This window comes from Apodemus sylvaticus, chromosome 23 (genome assembly GCF_947179515.1).
Source record: "Apodemus sylvaticus chromosome 23, mApoSyl1.1, whole genome shotgun sequence".
Taxonomy (NCBI): domain Eukaryota; kingdom Metazoa; phylum Chordata; class Mammalia; order Rodentia; family Muridae; genus Apodemus; species Apodemus sylvaticus.
In genome coordinates this window covers 17,898,639-17,915,368 of record NC_067494.1, presented here as the reverse complement: position 1 = coordinate 17,915,368, position 16,730 = coordinate 17,898,639, and the positions used below count along the sequence as shown (strand labels likewise).

Genomic DNA, 16,730 nt, shown 5'->3' with positions numbered 1-16,730 from the left:
ATACAGAAAATGTGGTATATATACACAATGGAGTACTCTTCAGCCATTAGAAACAATGAATTCATCAAATTCTTAAGACAAGTGGATGGAACTGGAGAATATCATACTAAGTGAGGTAACCCAGTCTCAAAAGAACACTCATGGTATGCACTCACTGATAAGCGGATATTAGACTAGAAGTTTGGAATACCCAAGATACAATTCACATATCAAAAGATGCCCAAGAAGGAGGAAGGAGTAGCCCCCGGTCCTGGAAAAGCTCAGTCCAGCAGTGTAGGGGAATACCAGGACAGGGAAGCAGGAAGGGGTGGATGGGGGGACAAGGAGGGAAGAGGGCTTATGGGACTTTCAGGGAGGTGGGATCCAGGAAAGGGAAACTCACTTGAAATGTAAATAAAGGATATATCAATAATAAAAAAAGTTGAATTAATGTAGAGGCTTATTTCTTTGATCTCAACACCTAGGAAGTAGATGCAGGCTGGGCAGTGGTGGCACATGCCTTTAATCCCAGCACTTGGGTGGCAGAGGCAGGCAGAGTTCTGAGTTCGAGGCTAGCCTGGTTTACAGAGTGAGTTCCAAAAAAAGGAAGTTGATGCAGGTAGATTGCTATGGGTTAGAGACCAGCTTGGGCTACATAGTATGTGGTGTCTAATTAGTCCCAGTGGGCTTAGGTGAGGTCTGCGAAGGTCTGTGGATAGTTCTTGGTCCTCAGAGAATTTGCTCTGGGCGGTGTAGTGGCAGTGGTGGTGGCTGCTACAAGCCAGAAATGCTCCCTCGCTGCGGTGGTTTCTTTTCAAATAGAGAGTGCTTACAAATGGAACAACCATTGTATAAAAACTATCTCCACAGCATTTCATTTGTAAGGAACCTTGGGAAAGGGAGAAAGAGAGAGGAGAGAAGAGAAAAGAGCAAGAGTGTGAGAAATGGGAAGGGCTTGAGGCTTTGCAGTGTCTGCCTCTGCCTGCTGGGCCTCTCTCAAAGCTTGCAGTCATATCCCCTGGGGTGGTTTGAATTCCAGATAAATTGAGGAGCTATGTCTTCATGCTAACAGTAGGGAAAAGAAAACAGGGGAGGGGGAACAAGTTAATATTTGCAGCCCATGTCCATTGATGTGTGCTGGCTTCATTCATAACACTGTCGCAGTGCTATGGTCGGCCCAGCCATCCGACTCCTGGTGCTTTAGTTCTCAGTTTTTATACATTCTCCTTTCGGCACGGGTAGTGTTAGCCACAGAGCTTTGTAGCACCGTCCTTTGGCTGTGTCTGGCAAATGGAGCACAGATTCCAGAGTCAGCTCCAGCCCCGACCTCACCCTCACGTGGTTATCTAAAGTCCTCTGTTTCTTCATCTCTGAATAATACCTACCTCACCAGGTTTTGGGAGGATTCAATCAAGGTCCCTGAGGCTTGCCCCCGGAATATGCTCTAAAGAGAGGTGGCCATTAGTTATGCATATTGCTGCAGACTCTGCTTAAAACTTAAACATTCAGACTGAAGAGATGGCTCAGCGGTTAAGAGCACCAACTGCTCTTCAGAAGGTCCTGAGTTCAAATCCCAGCAACCACATGTTGGTTCACAACCATCCCTAACAAGATCTGACACCCTCTTTTGGAGTGTCTGAAGACAGCTACAGTGTACTTACATATAATAAATAAAATCTTAAAAAAAAAAAGTTAAGCATTCTTGTTTTGATTGACAGGAAATAACCTGGAGCGGAGCATCAGGGTAGGTGTGGCAGCACAGGCCTTTCAAGGAGCACTCAGGAGGTAAGGGCAGGACATCAGGGTTACACAAATAAACCCTGTCTCAGAACCTCTCTCAATTACTGCTCTCCCACCCCAAGCCCCAACAAGAGAAACAGATTTTTAGCAGTTTAGCCTTATCAGTGTGGTTTATGTCTAGAGTTAGATGCCTTCTGGATTATGTGGCTTTAAGAGGCATAATAAAAGCTCCCATTTTCACTGCCTTATTGTGTGGATGACAAGATATTTTCAAATATCTTGTCAGGTTGCCATGCCTTTTCTATTTTATTGTTATTTGCAGGCTGTCAGACAGGCAGATCCCAGGCTCCAGAGTCACAGCTCAGAGTGTACACACACCCACACAAAAGGTCCTGCAGGCTCAGCCTGTGTGCTTTGTTAAGGCAACCCTGTCACTTCCATCTAGAGAGTAAGGAGGTCATTATCCACAGGGGACTGGGGAGCACCAGGAAACAGGACTGTGGGGAGTCCCATTGTCACAGAGGGAGGCAGGGAGAGGAGCCCCCAGCACCAGGCACTCAGCTGGCCTTTGACAAGGAAAGAACTGAAGGGCTGGCCTTATCTCTGTGATTCTAGGAAAGAATGCTCCCCAGAGACTTCAGCCTGCAGGAGTCCCCGCTGGGGCTCAGTAAGGCCACAAACAGCTCTCATGTTCTGGTGGTTCTTTGAAAGTCTTGGGGACAAAGTGTATCATGGTCTGGACAGAGATCTGCTGACTAGAGAGATATGGACAGATCAGAGCTGTGGGAACCAGGCAGGGGCTCTGGAGGCTTGAAGATCTAATCTGTGTCTAGAGGCCCTTTGAAGAGTAACTGGGTCCCCCAAGTTACTAATGTTTACCCCAAGGAGCTGGCAGAACTGGGGCTCACTTCAGGTACTCCAGGTAAATATGGCCACTATTAGAGTCAGAAGTGAACACTTCCTAGTTCCTTCCTCAGAAGGGTTACCATGGATCAAACACAGCTTAAACTTGGGTCAAAGTACCAGTAAGGATCTTTATGTTACTTCAACACACATACACACACTACACGCACATTCACACACCACCCACAAACAAATATACCCACACATATTCACACACCACACATATTCACATATCCCCCACACAAACCACACAATATACACCCACACATATTCACATACCATACAATAGACCCATACTATATACATATATATGTACACACACACACACACACACACACACACACACACATTCACACACAATGAGAGAGAGAGAGGCTGGATTTTAAGAATCCTCTGGGATGATTGCTCAGTCAACCTCACACCACACTAACTGAACGGTTCCAGAGAAGCAGCTGAGCAATGTGTCCTGCAGACTCCCAGGCTGGCTTGTAGCTTTGGCAACTGTCCATCAATTAACTCCACAACTGTGGGGCATAGTTAATGTCCTGGACCCTGCTCTGACCTTCCTAACCCCTCTTCTCTGGCATCTTCTGTGAAGGCAGCTCCTGGAGGAAAAAGCCATTGCTAAATAAAGCCAGAACATGGCTAGCTCCTCCCCTCCTGTGCAGAGTGCCTCGCCTCTCCCACTTACCTCCAGAACTTCCAGCGGCCAAGGCTGATGGAGACTTGTGGGGAATCCATCAGCATCCCTGGTGTCAAGAGGGCAAGTGGGTGGAAGGACCTTAGGAAATGCCTCAAATCCACTGAAATAACAAGAAACTCTTGGGAGAGCCCGAAGGGAGATCAAATACGACGGTACAGTGGCTCCTCTCGGCTTAGCTCACCAGGAAAGATGTAAGGAATATGTAGGGCATCTAATGATGCAAAAATGCTCATGCCAGTTGGGGCACTGCTAGAAACCAACCAAGCAGTGACAGCCCTTCCCAAAGCCGTCTTTCTCATGCATATCAAAACATCACATCATTTATTGAGTAATTACTAAATAATCCACTCTGTATATGAAAATTCCCACAGACATGGAAAATGGCACTGAAGTTAAATGGAACGTAATCTGATGACTCAGGCGACGGCTATGGGGCAGAGGTGTAGTTTGGAAGCAGAAAGATGCAGACCCTTTCTGTCAGCATAGGGGACACCCCTGAGTTAGAAGCGCCTTGCTTAGTTCATTTAAACCCATAACCTCTGAGAAAACCACGGTCGTTGGTCCTGTGTCCTCAGTGTTCAACACTTAGGGCTCTAAACTTCAAAGGAGGGCGAAGGAATGTTTATAAATGAATGGTTACCCTAAGGAACAGTGCAGCGCTTGAGATCGGAGCCTAGACTACTTCTTGGAGAAAGATGGTGGAAAGGAAAAGGATGATTTAAAACACAGGGAAGCAGAGTGCCAGGTGGGAGCTGTTCCTCCCTGCACTTACAGGGTAGGACAAATCAGGAAGCAGCAGGCGCCCTTCATGTTTCTAGCAGCAGAACATTAAGCAGGCTGCTTTGAAGGCTTAGCAATCACAAAGCCAGGTGGTATGACCTAGAAGACATTCCACTAAGGCCGGTAACACCCCAGAGGAGAGAAGGAGACCGGTTCCTCAGGGGCCTCTTCCTAGTCAAATTTGTTATGGCTTCACAGACAGTTTAACCATAGTCCTCTACTGACTCCACTTCAGTATCTGGAACTTGGCCAGTTCTCTTCCTAGGAACAGTATGAGGAAATGCTGATAAACTTGATCTTCTGGGAAGGTAGGCAGACCAAACCCAGGCTTGCTGAGGGTGTGAGCGAGCTAGCCTATCCCACTTGCCCTGATGGCTGGGACTGAGTTATGGAGCTGGTAATGACCACCGAGCAGTAAAACGTGATGTGCCTCTTTATTTTGGCTAGCTATTGTTCTCTTTGTATGAAGACATCAGGTCAACTTGACTGGAGGACTGTGTGAGAGAGGCACAGGCAGGCTCAGCCACCATGAATGTGGAGTAGAAGAACCCAGGCTCAGTGGGAGCCTGGCTTGGAGTTTGGTTCTTACTACTGCTATCCTATCTATCCTATCTGCGTCGTTTTGGGTTTTAAAAAGATGGAAAACATGTGGAACAAAGTTACCAAACCCAAATGAGAAAAATGGCAAGAGAGCCCAAGGCAGTCTGGAAGTATTGATGACCCACGGAAGAGGGACAAAGCCCAGAGAAGTCTAGTCCAACATGGAGCCTGTCTGGTGCTTGGCACGAGTGCTGTTTGACAAGGCTGGTCTTTGACCTGGTCTTTGGGTACTAGAGACTGAGAGGGAGGCAGGAAGGGCCTAGGCGTTACCCAGGGCATCTCAAAATTCGGCTTCCATGATCACCCACAATCTTTTTTACAGTGGCTTCCTCGTTCCCTCAAAGAACAAAACAACCATTCACTCTGATGACTACACAAAGCAGTTGACAACTAGCTCACCTGCGGTCTGTTGTGTCTGCACTTCGTCCACCTGAGATAGGGGCCCAAGTGTCCCTTCATCGTTAAAGGCCAAAATTGGTTTCAAAGGAATTTCTGGGTTCTCACTGGTGACATCTAATCTGGACGCTTTTGATCCAACAGACAAGTTTACAATTTCTTCGAACTTTTCACTTTGTACAGACATTCCATTTTAATTTAGCTGCTTTTCCACATCTGGAGAACTGGGGGTGTGAAAGGTCAGACATGGGTTGAATTAAAATGAAGCTTATTTTTAGAACAATTATTTTAAAAATCAGTTTACGGCTTTGAAATAAGATAGAAACTTGGGGAGGGGCATAAAATGGCTCAGGGGGTGGAAGCACTTCCTGCCAGATGTAAACCTGAACATTACAAGATTTTCCCCTAGCCTCCGCACGTGTGTCCTCCAATAACAGTAATAAAGAAAGATGCAACACTGACCATATCATTATTAGCAAATACAGTTAGGGAGCTGTGACAAATTTGCATCTTAGATTTGAAAAACTTATAACACTTATCGAATAGGACAATTTTTTAGAATAGGTCATTACAACGGAAACAGGTCATCATCAGTTCTTCAATTTTTTATTTTTATTTTATTTTGAGACAGGGTAACTCTACGTAGTCCTGGCTCTCCTGGAACTTATTATGCAGACCAGATGGGCTCTGAATTCACAGAATCCACCTGCCTCTGCCTGGGATGAAAGACATGCACCGCCATGCCCGACTCTCAAGTCTTAAAGATAAATTAAATTACATTTATTTATTTGTGTGCCATGCCATGGTGTGCAAGAAGAGGTTGGAGGGCAGCCGGAGGAGTCAGTTTTCTCTTTCTGAAGTGTGGGTCCTGAAGATGGAACTCAGGTTATCAGGATTGGTGACCCTCACTTCTACCTGCTGACCATTTTACTGGTCCCACCCTTTTTCAACTCTATGTGAGTCTGGGCATGGTGGTAGACACCTACAGTGCTAGCGCTCAGGAGGCAGAGGCAGGGGAATCTCTGCAAATGAGGCTAGCCTGGTCTACACAGTGAGTTACAGGTCAACAAGTCTGAGAACCTGATGCCCATAAAATTCTCTATGCTTTTCATGGGGAATCTGTTATGCAGAAAGAATATGGGTGAGGAGAGGGCTCGGGGCTTGAAGATCTTGGCAGGGACGCAGTGGGTGGAGGACGGGGTGGGATGGGGGGCTAGGGGGGATGGGGTGGGGGTTGAATCCTTATACATGGCTGGTGAAGATGCAAATTAGTTCTCATTGTCCCTGCATGAAGACAGGGTCTCAACCTAGAGGTGAGGCGGAGGCAGGGTAACCTTGAATATCAGATACCCCTGTCTCAATATTCCAAGTTCTGGGATTATAAGGGTGTGCCACTGTGATCTACTTTTCTTGTTTGTGTTTCACGTGTTTTTCCTTGTTGTAGTGTTGGGGGTGGGTGGGTCTCACTCTGTAGCCCAGGCTGGCCTCAAACCCAAATTCTTTAGTCTCCTATGTGCTGGAATCAGTCACGAACCAACCATCCTATCTGTGTTGGGTTTAATCAGTCTCGATATGTGGTGCTGACCAGTCTCAGATCTCCAACAATCTCCTGCCTCAGTTTCCTTAAGTCCTGGGATTACTGTACCCAGCTTTTCTGTACATCAGAAACTGTGGCATTCGAAGCACTCTTGGTACAGGATGAACGGGACCCCCTTCCCCTTCCTCTCCATCTCTGTTCTCCACAGACTGTTCTGCTTTGAGCTCTCTCTGTGGCCCACATGGCCTTGCATATTTAATTCTGCTTTAGATTTCCAAGATGCCAGGGTGGCCAGCCTGCACTGGTGAGGTCGGCTGGCTGTTGGTTATTGTCCTTACGACGCACTCCGATCTCACCATGAGGAGTAAAGAAAAAGGGACTCCCCTTTTCTTAGGGGAGTTCTACAGAAAATTAAGGAGAAAAACAAGTTCTACAGAAAATTAAGGAGAAAAAGAAACCTTCCTGTTAAACTCTGGCATTCTAACTGGGTGGGGTGAACACGGCACTTTGTAATACACACACACACACACATGCCATGCACACGCGCACACACACATGCACAAACACACAAACACACACACATGCCATGCACAGGCGCACACACACACGCGTACACACACACACACACACACACACACACACACATCCTCCCTCAGTGAAAAAGGCCTCAGTTGCTGAGCTCACCTCTCTGTGGTTCCTTTGGACAGCTGTGAAGCGACTCCTTGTGGGCGCTGTGCAGACTCTCCATTTCCTGGAGAGTTCATCTGTGGCAGTGCAGACACCTCTGCATACACAAGGGGAGCAAACCGTTACTAACATGCCGCCATCAAACCACCCTCTAGGACCAGATCCTGGATCTCTCACCTGATGGTACAACTCACTGCCTGTGGGACCCTGGGTAAGGGAAACCCTAATCCATGCATAAGCAAGTCACATGAAGAGGCTGCCCAGATGCCTATGGTTTCTTCTGTTATAATGCTGTCTGCTGCCTGCATGAGCCTGCAGCCTAGGGGGTGTCCCCTATGACCAGCTGACTGGGGGCAGGAAGACTGGGACCTGGTTACTGATGGCTCTGCACATTATGCAGGTACCACCCAGAAGTGGGCAGCTGCAGCCTTACATGGGACAACTCTGAAAGACACTGGTAAGGGGCCATCTTCACAGTGGGGGGAACTTCAGGTAGGACACATTTTGTTAGAAGGGGAAATGGCCAGTTAGCTTCTCAACTAGTCACTGACCCATGAGCTGTAGCCACTGGACTAGCCGGAGGGTGAGGGCCTTGGAAAAAGCATGACTGGAGAATTGGTTAGAAAGATATCTGGGGAAGAGAAATGTGTGGAGGGATCTCTTCAAATGGGCAAAGGACATGAAGATGTTTTGTCCCCTGTAAACGCTCATCAAAGGACAGGGACAGAGGGAGGGACAGAGGGAGGAATGGAAGGAGGGGGAGGAAGGAGATGGGAGGGACCAAAGGCCGAAAAGAGAGGGAAAATGAGAAAGATCTGAGACTCTAACCTGCTTTGGGCAGCAGGGGGGTCTGGCTGGGCACCTCTGGCTAAGCCAGTACTAGGGAACAAGGGACAGGCAGATGTCACCCAGCCAGGGCTGCCAGTGAACTGTTGCAATGCCCCCTCTCTCTTTCTCTTCTGAGTTCCTCTAACTGCTTCTCCCAGCTTTCGGAGCAATGTGACCCTAGCTGACCTGCTGAGCTGCAAGTGACTGAGGGCAGAACAGATCTTCCCATGGTGGGAGGCCAGGTCTGGATCAATCCAGCTGCATGGCCACCCTCTGACCCAGCTGACTCCTCAAAGGCGGGTGGGGCCTTGAAGGACAGGTGCAGTCTCTGGGTGGTAAAAGCTGCAGCCCATGGCTTCCCTGCCGAGTGGGGTTTAGAGAAGCCCTTATGCCTACAACTAGGGAGGAGGGCCCACCTTCCTTCCCAAGAGAGATGCTGAGGTACCAAGGTAACTCCTTTCTTCTTCCCTTAAAAACATTTTTTATTCGATATTTTTTTTATTTACATTCCAAATGATTTCCCCTTTTCTAGCCCCCCACTCCCCGAAAGTCCCATAAGCCCCCTTCTCTCCCCCTGTCCTCCCACCCACCCCTTCCCACTTCCCCGTTCTGGTTTTGCAGAATACTGCTTCACTGCATCTTATTGCATTCTGATGTGGCTTAAATAAGATCAAGGAGAGCCGACTGGGAACTCAGAAAGAGAAATGCAATGTGAGGCACTTGGGGCTACCTTTGCCCATCTGGGTTTCCTGGGTCATGGCTCAGGGAATGGGCCCTTGACTGTCTTCATCAAGCTGACAGTGAACTGGCAATGGCCATGGGAACCCAAATTGGGGCTCTGTCCTTCTCTTTCCAACTCTTCTCTTGCCTTACATCCAGCTGTTGGTCTGGGCATGGCACACACAGAGGCACTCCCAGGGTTTCCATGCTGGTGTGAGTTAATGGGTGGTGACTGCTACCATCATCCCTCCTCGGAACCCTTTCCACACTCACACTGCTGAGTGCACACAAGCGCTCAAGGCAACAGGGACTTTACAGTATCTGGAAAGGAACCAACTGGGCCGCTCAGATTTCCTGATTTTAAAGCTACAGTTGAAGCAGCATGGTACGGGCATGTAGACCAATCAGATAGAATAGAGTCTAGAAACCATAGAGCCTGGGGACACTCAACCAGGGAAGGACAGTCTTCAGCAGCCAGTACCTAGGAAGTGCGATATTTACATGAAAAACTGTGAAACTGGACTCTACCTTTAAACAACAAACATGAACTCAATATGGATGAGTCTTAAAAGTGTAAAAAAGGGTCTAATATCCAGAAAAGTTTCCTATTATGGGACCTGTTACTAATTTATGGACCCAAAGCACAGGCAACAATACAAAAACTGACACATGAACATCAAACAAAAATTTCTATAGGCCAAAAGCCACGAAGGACTGAAGAGGCAACCTATACCTATATGGTCCGGACCCATTATCTAGAATAAACACGTAACTCCCACAATGCAACGTTTTGTTACTGGACTTAAAAGTGGCCTGAGCTGGTGATGGGGAACAGTGCAAAAGCACTTGCATGTGCAAGGCCCTGAACTGGATCACGGTGACACACACACACATGCAGACACAGAAGTCTGTAGTAAACATCTTTCCAATCGCTTACCAATTGCCACAGTCTACAACACATGTGCCATGCCACTGAAATGCAAACCCAAACTGTGAGACAGCACTCATGTTTAGTAAGCTGGATAATATAAAACCAACACAGAAAATAAAGTGTTGGCATGGAGACACTGGAATCCTCATGCCTGATTGATAGGGATGCAAAATGATACAGTCACGAGGCAAAACAGTTTAGCAGTTCTTCAGAAACTTATATAGATTTAATGTTATTCTGCAATTCCATTCTTAACGTGTGCTGTGCCCGTACGTGGATGGAAATCGTAGGCTCGGCCCTTCCTCCACCTCGTATTTTCAGATAGGGTCTCCTGCTGAACCTGGAGTTTGGCATGTCTGCTGGCCAGCCGGCCAACAAGCCAGTGGACCTACCCGTCTATTCCGCGATGCTAAAGTTACAGCCATGAGGCCAGGCTCACCTTTCATGTTCATGTCTGAATTCCTCGCACTTGCACATCAAGCACTTTCCACACTGAGCCATATCCCCAGTCTGTACTCACTGTCTAACAATTAAATATTCAGTCCATCTATACCATTAACTACTTTCCAGACATTCAATATAGTTAATCAGTACCGCTTCCACAGTGTAGGTATAAGCATCAGTTTTCTGATGGTAGCATGCCAAAAGGAAAACAAAGGCCAAATTCATCAAGGTCTAGAGTTCTGGGAAAGTAATTGCATTTTGGCTAAGCTTGAGTTTTGAAGTCTGTAATCCACTTCCAGTTAACTGCTTTTGCTAAATGAAGTATGTCAACCGAAAGATGGTTTTTGTGCCTAAAAGCTCACCATGAGAAAGACTAAGGACTGCACACTCGGATCTGGAACACCCAGACAGCTAATAGACTTTGCATTACCTTAAACCCATGTCTAAGCAGACTTCTCTGGTTAAAACTTCACGGCAGAAGGAAAGAACAGATTCCTAAAGGTTGTCCTCTAACCTCTACAGGGAGTTACAGCATGTAACCACTCCATACACTTATGCAAGTAAGTGAATATTTTTTTTTCTGCCAAGACTTATGACTTGTCTAGTTTCAGGTTTTTAAAACTTTAACAGTCAGATATAGGGGTGGACCTTTGTTCCAATTAAAAGGGGATTAGTTACTCCCATATCATTTGTGCCAGAACTGCACAAGTAGTTCTTTTTTTTTTTACTTTTTTTTATTAGATATATTCTTTATTTACATTTCAAATGTCCCCTTTCTTGGTTCCCTGTCCCCAAAACTCTCATAATCCATCTCCCCTCTCCCTGTTCCCCAATCAGCCCTCTCCCGCTTCCCTGTTCCAGCATTCCCCCACACTGCAGCATCAAGGCTTTCCAGGACCAAGGGCCTCTCCTCCCTTTGATGTCCAACAAGGCCAAGTGAATGATTTTTTAAAGAAATAAAGGATGAATTAGATTCCTTTGGGGTTCAAGGTTCTTGTTTAATAGATATTCATTTTATTTGATTTTTCAAAATCTGAAATGCCACAATAAATTATCATAAGTGGAAAGATCCAAATGGAAATTTGGGCATTTCCTAAAAATAGAAAAATTTCCAAGGAGAAATATTGATTGTAATGTTGCCAACCTTACTACTATACCAAAGAATTTTCTAGTAATGTTTTATAACTAATCAGTTAGTGAATTTTTGTTTTTAGTGTCTGTATACCAACTACACAAGTTTGTAAATAACCTGAGTTCCATGAGACCCTGTCTCTAAAATTTTTCAGCCTAGCCCATCAAGTGACCTCAAATATTAACAAAACCTAATAATTTTTCTTAGAATATGATACACCTCAAGATTGACCTTATGAGAATAATCCTATAATTTAAAAAAGGCCACCAGGGCCAGTGGCACACGCCTTTAATCCCAGCACTTGGGAGGCAGAGGCAGGCAGATTTCTGAGTTTGAGGCCAGCCTGGTCTACAGAGTGAGTTCCAGGACTGCAAGGGCTACACAGAGAAACCCTGTCTCGAAAAAAACAAAACATAAAAGGTCACCAGGCTAGGAATATGACTCAGTGGTAGAGCACACTCCTAACATGTTCTAGGCCCTAGATTCACTCCCCAGCATAGAAATGTGTGTGTGTCAATCTCTCTCCACACACTTAGAGACAAAACCTATAGGGGTTAGCATAAACTCTCGAGAACCAGTGATTTACTAAGACCTGTCATCTGTGTGTTAGACATGCACTAGGGTTAGCTAGAGTAGGAGAACTTTTTAAATGAATATATGTGTCAGTATGTATGTACAGTCATGTATATATGTATGTATGCATATATTCCCATATATATGGAATATATATTTTTATTTATATGTATTGTTATATATATAGTAATTTATTAGAATGGCTTACAGGCTGTGGTCCGCCTAGTTCAGCAATGACTGGCTATGAACAGAAAGTCCCAGAATCCAGAACTTGGTCAGTCCACAAGGCTGGATGTCTCAGCTGGTCTTCAGTAGATTCTGGAATCCTGAAGGAGTGGGTTGTAATGCCAGGGAAGGAACGGGCTTGCCAGCAAAGCAAAGAAAGCAGGCAACGAGCAAAAGCTTCCCTCTTCCGAGTCCTTATCAAGGCTTCCAGAAGAAGGTATGACCCGATTTAAAGGCATGTGTATTCCTACCTCAAGATTTGGGTTAGAAGTGGATCTTCCTACATCAAACTAAGCAGTTCCTAAGTGCTGTGCCCTCTGTTTTTAATTTAAGTCCAGATGTAGTCAAGTTGACAACCAAGACTAGCTATCACAAGAGGGTTAGAAAACAAAACAAACATGTCTGCTTTTGAAACTCAAAATCTGGACTGGAGAGATGACTCAGAGGTTAAGAACACTGACTGCTCTTCCAGAGGTCCTGAGTTCAATTCCCAGCAACCACATGGTGGCTCACAGCCATCTGTAATGAGATCTGATGCCCTCTCCTGGTGTGTCTGAAGACAGCAACAGTGTACTCATACATAAAAATAAATAAATCTTTAAAAAAAAAAGAAAGAAAGAAAGAAAGAAAGAAAGAAAGAAAGAAAGAAAGAAAGAAAGAAAGAAACTCAAAATCTAGCTTGCAGGCATGAGGGTAACTCCCAGAACAAAGGGGAGGAGAGAAGCAGGACTGCCCGAGCATACACCGCTGGCTGAGGCAGCAAGAACTAGATGGAGAAAGGAAGGTTAAAGTCTACACAACCCCCATTACAGCTACTTAATTCTGGGTCGGGAAAACCAGCTCCCAGATCTAGGTCATGGTGGTAGGTGACACACGCATTTGCAGAAGGGTGCACAAGAAGTGAAATTGTGTGATAAGGTCTTGGGCCACGCTCTTTATTCTTTTTTTTTTTTTTTTTTTTTCCATTTCGTTAGCCTGTGCCTTTTTTTTTCTTTTTTTTCTTTTTTTTTTTTATTATTATTATTCGATATAATTTTTTTACATTTCAAATGATTTCCCCTTTTCTAGCCCCCCCACTCCCCGAAAGTCCCGCAAACCCCCTTCTCTTCCCCTGTCCTCCCACCCACCCCGTCCCACTTCCCCGTTCTGGTTTTGCTGAATACTGTTTCACTGAGTCTTTCCAGAACCAGGGGCCACTCCTCCTTTCTTCTTGTACCTCATTTGATGTGTGGATTATGTTTTGGGTATTCCAGTTTTCTAGGTTAATATCCACTTATTAGTGAGTGCATACCATGATTCACCATTTGAGTCTGGGTTACGTCACTTAATATGATATTCTCTAGCTCCATCCATTTGCCTAAGAATTTCATGAATTCATTGTTTCTAATGGCTGAATAGTACTCCATTGTGTAGATATACCACATTTTTTGCATCCACTCTTCTGTTGAGGGATACCTGGGTTCTTTCCAGCATCTGGCAATTACAAATAGGGCTGCTATGAACATAGTAGAACATGTATCCTTATTACATGGTGGGGAGTCTTCTGGGTATATGCCCAGGAGTGGTATAGCAGGATCTTCTGGAAGTAAGGTGCCCAGTTTTCAGAGGAACCGCCAGACTGATTTCCAGAGTGGTTGTACCAATTTGCAACCCCACCAGCAGTGGAGCACGCTCTTTATTCTTATGACATCTCTGAGCACGGCGGTACATTCCATCGCCTCTGTTCTAGAGAGGCACAGTGTATCCTGCCTCAGGCACACTTCCATGAACTCAAAGCCAGCCTGACCTAAACAGCAAATAGTAGGTTAGCCAGGGAAGGAAACAAACCAGGGGTGTGCTTCAGTTTATGTTTTTTCTTAAATTAAGACAAATTTTCAATGTAAGTTAAAATGTGGACAACTTCCCCAATTAATTCATAATCCTTTGGTATTACTTAAAGAAGAAATAAAAGACTAAAAACAAGCAAAGAAAAACTCCATGAACCATGGGAATAAATATAAAAGTGGGGAAAAGTCATCTTAACAGAATAATCAGAAAATTATGAACTCATCTATAGCCTTGAAAATAGTTAAAGGTGAAAATTACTGAACATAAAGGGCATACATAGCCAGGTGGTGGTGTCACACATCTTTTTTTTTTTTTTTTTTTTTTTTTTTTTTTTTTTTTTTTAGCTTTGAATGCTGAGAACGTTTATTTAATTTTGCATAGAGTTTCACAGAACATAGCCAACAAGGGACACTCCTCACCAAATGACAATAAAAAAAAAATGTCCGTGGAAACTTACTTGGTGGGTGGGTGGGTGGGGAAATGTTATGACAAGAGAACTGTCAGCTTGACAGGAGACAAGGGTCAATTGACTTAACTAAGATCGCCAGGCTACAGAGCAGCCACAGCTACAGATGTTTTTGTGGCGTCTGATCTTCCTGCTTGATGCAGCCCCAGCCTCCTGGGCTCTGATTCTCATGGTCACAAGGGCAAAGGCTTCCCACACTTTGCTGCCTCTTGGCTGAGGTCTTCATTAAGGGGACTCCCAGCTTGGGAGCAAGGACTGTGATGGCGGAGGCAGCATGAGCATCTCCAGTAGTGCTCACCAGGTCACACGTGATGCCCACTAGCACCAGAGGCTGCGGTGAGGCTTCCACGTGGACCATATCTGCTGCAGCTGGTCTAGCGACGAGGGGTCATCAAGAGCACAGACGCCAAGCAGGCCATCACCCACTGCCAAGCACAGTCCTGCAGAGCCCGCGGGGTATCCTGGCCGGCTGTATCCAGCACATTTAGGATGTAGCCTCCTCTGTAGTCCAGGGCTGCTTCTTTCCAGTAGGAATCCTGGATAGTGGGCTCGTGGTCTTTGACAAAGCAGTGGTGAGTCATCGGGATCCTGAGAGCTTTTTCACCAACACTGCTTGCACCCACCACCACCGCAGACTTGAACTCCAGTAGCTGCCTGACAGCATCTATCTCTGCATTGTGCCCAAGCCTCATGGCTTTCCTCTGGGGAGGTGGTGCATTGCAGGCTGGAGCTCAGGTCCAAGATGCTAAACTTGGTCAGCAACTCCATTCCCCAGCACCTCAAGGAAGTGGTGTAAACAGCCACTTTAAGAGTGTTTAAGAGTGCGCTGGGAATGGGAAATCAGGCGAGACTGGCTGTGTTCCCAGGAGTAGCAGTCTGCTGAGGGGCAGCAGGCTGATCTGCAGTGTCACACATCTTTAGTTGTTTAGTTCTCAAGTGGCAGAGACAGAGAGATCTCTGTGAATTCAAGGACTGCCTGGTCTACAGAGCAAGTTCTAGGACAGCCAGGGCGACAGAGAAATACTGTCTTGAAAAAACGAACAAACAAACAAACCAAAAAACTGGAATAATGTGCAAGCCATTTCTCAACATTGTTTTGTTACATACACGATCACCAGGGAAATGTGATTATTATCTGTTTTGTGGATGAAACATTTTCAGGATTGAAAGCAGGGTTAAAAAACTAATTGTAAACCCACTCAAAGCTTTAATGCCAGAACTTAGGAGGCAGAGGCAGAGTGATCTCTGAATTTGAGGCCAGCCTGGTCTACATAGTGAGTTCCAGGACAGTCAGAGCTGACAGTGAGACCCTTTAAAAAAAAAAAAAACATAAAACAAAAACCTCAATAATAAAATTTGTTGTGTTAGTATCTGGCTCATCAATATTTTAATTCCACTGTAGACTTTTTTTTTAACTTCAACCTTTTTTGTACTGTGTGTACAGTGATTCATTTTTGAGACTTTTCTTGTATTGCATTCTAGCCTGGAACTCACTGTGGAGCCCAACATGGCTCTGAGTGCCATGCCTGCCACACCCTCTTAGTACTAGAGATTGAACCCAGGGTTTTGTATATGCTAGGTACACACCCAGCCAACTGAATTCTCCCACCAGCCAGTGTCACTGTTCTCTTAATACACGAAAGAAAAGTGTGACTTTGCAGTATGTCTTCCTGCTGCGATGGAAAAGTATCCCAGGACTATGGAGCCCAGGAACCACAGGGCTATGAGAGGAAGCATCTTCAGCAAGAGGTGCCTCAGCTCCCAGGGAGGGTATCCCCAGTGGAGCTCAGGGCTCAGCTCCTTCCTCGATTCTTGGTTTCTTCCAGTGAGAAAGTCATGCTAGCCAGTCAGCAAATCTCATAAAAGAGATTTGTTGGGGAGAGAGATCCAGGAGGAAAAGGGATGAATCCAGCATGGGTGGCTGCCTCTGCGCCCCTGAGTGGACTACAGGGAACTGGACAAAGGACGTGGCTTAGACAGGGTTTCTTAGGAGGCTGAACTTTTCAGGCCAGAGATCTTCAGAGGGAGGGATTGGTGGGACGTCCTGTTCAATGATCGGTGGGGCTTGTGGGAAGCTCAGGGATTGATGGGTTTTTTCTCCCCCTCTTCCCTGCATCGGGTCCTTGGGTTAGAATGGAAAGACCATCCTGCCTGGCTGAGGCTCTGTGGCTGAGCTGCTTAGGGAGGTTAGAGAGGAGGCGCTGCCACCTTGGACACTCAGCCGCTGCAGTGGGACCTCAAGACTGAAAAAGAGTTGTT

The 16,730-nt window shown here is 45.8% G+C and overlaps 1 protein-coding gene and 1 pseudogene across 1 annotated transcript in view; both read right to left on the bottom strand.

Moving 5' to 3' along the window:
- Positions 1–5,075: 5,075 nt before the first annotated feature.
- The window catches only part of LOC127673531 (ensconsin-like), a 242,188-nt gene continuing 230,533 nt past the window's right edge, over positions 5,076–16,730 (bottom strand). The window contains 2 exon segments of the mRNA XM_052169198.1: positions 5,076–5,325; positions 7,323–7,422. Coding sequence (XP_052025158.1) covers positions 5,076–5,325; positions 7,323–7,422 — 350 coding nt within the window.
- On the bottom strand, positions 14,541–15,239 carry LOC127674191 (GTPase ERas-like; annotated as a pseudogene).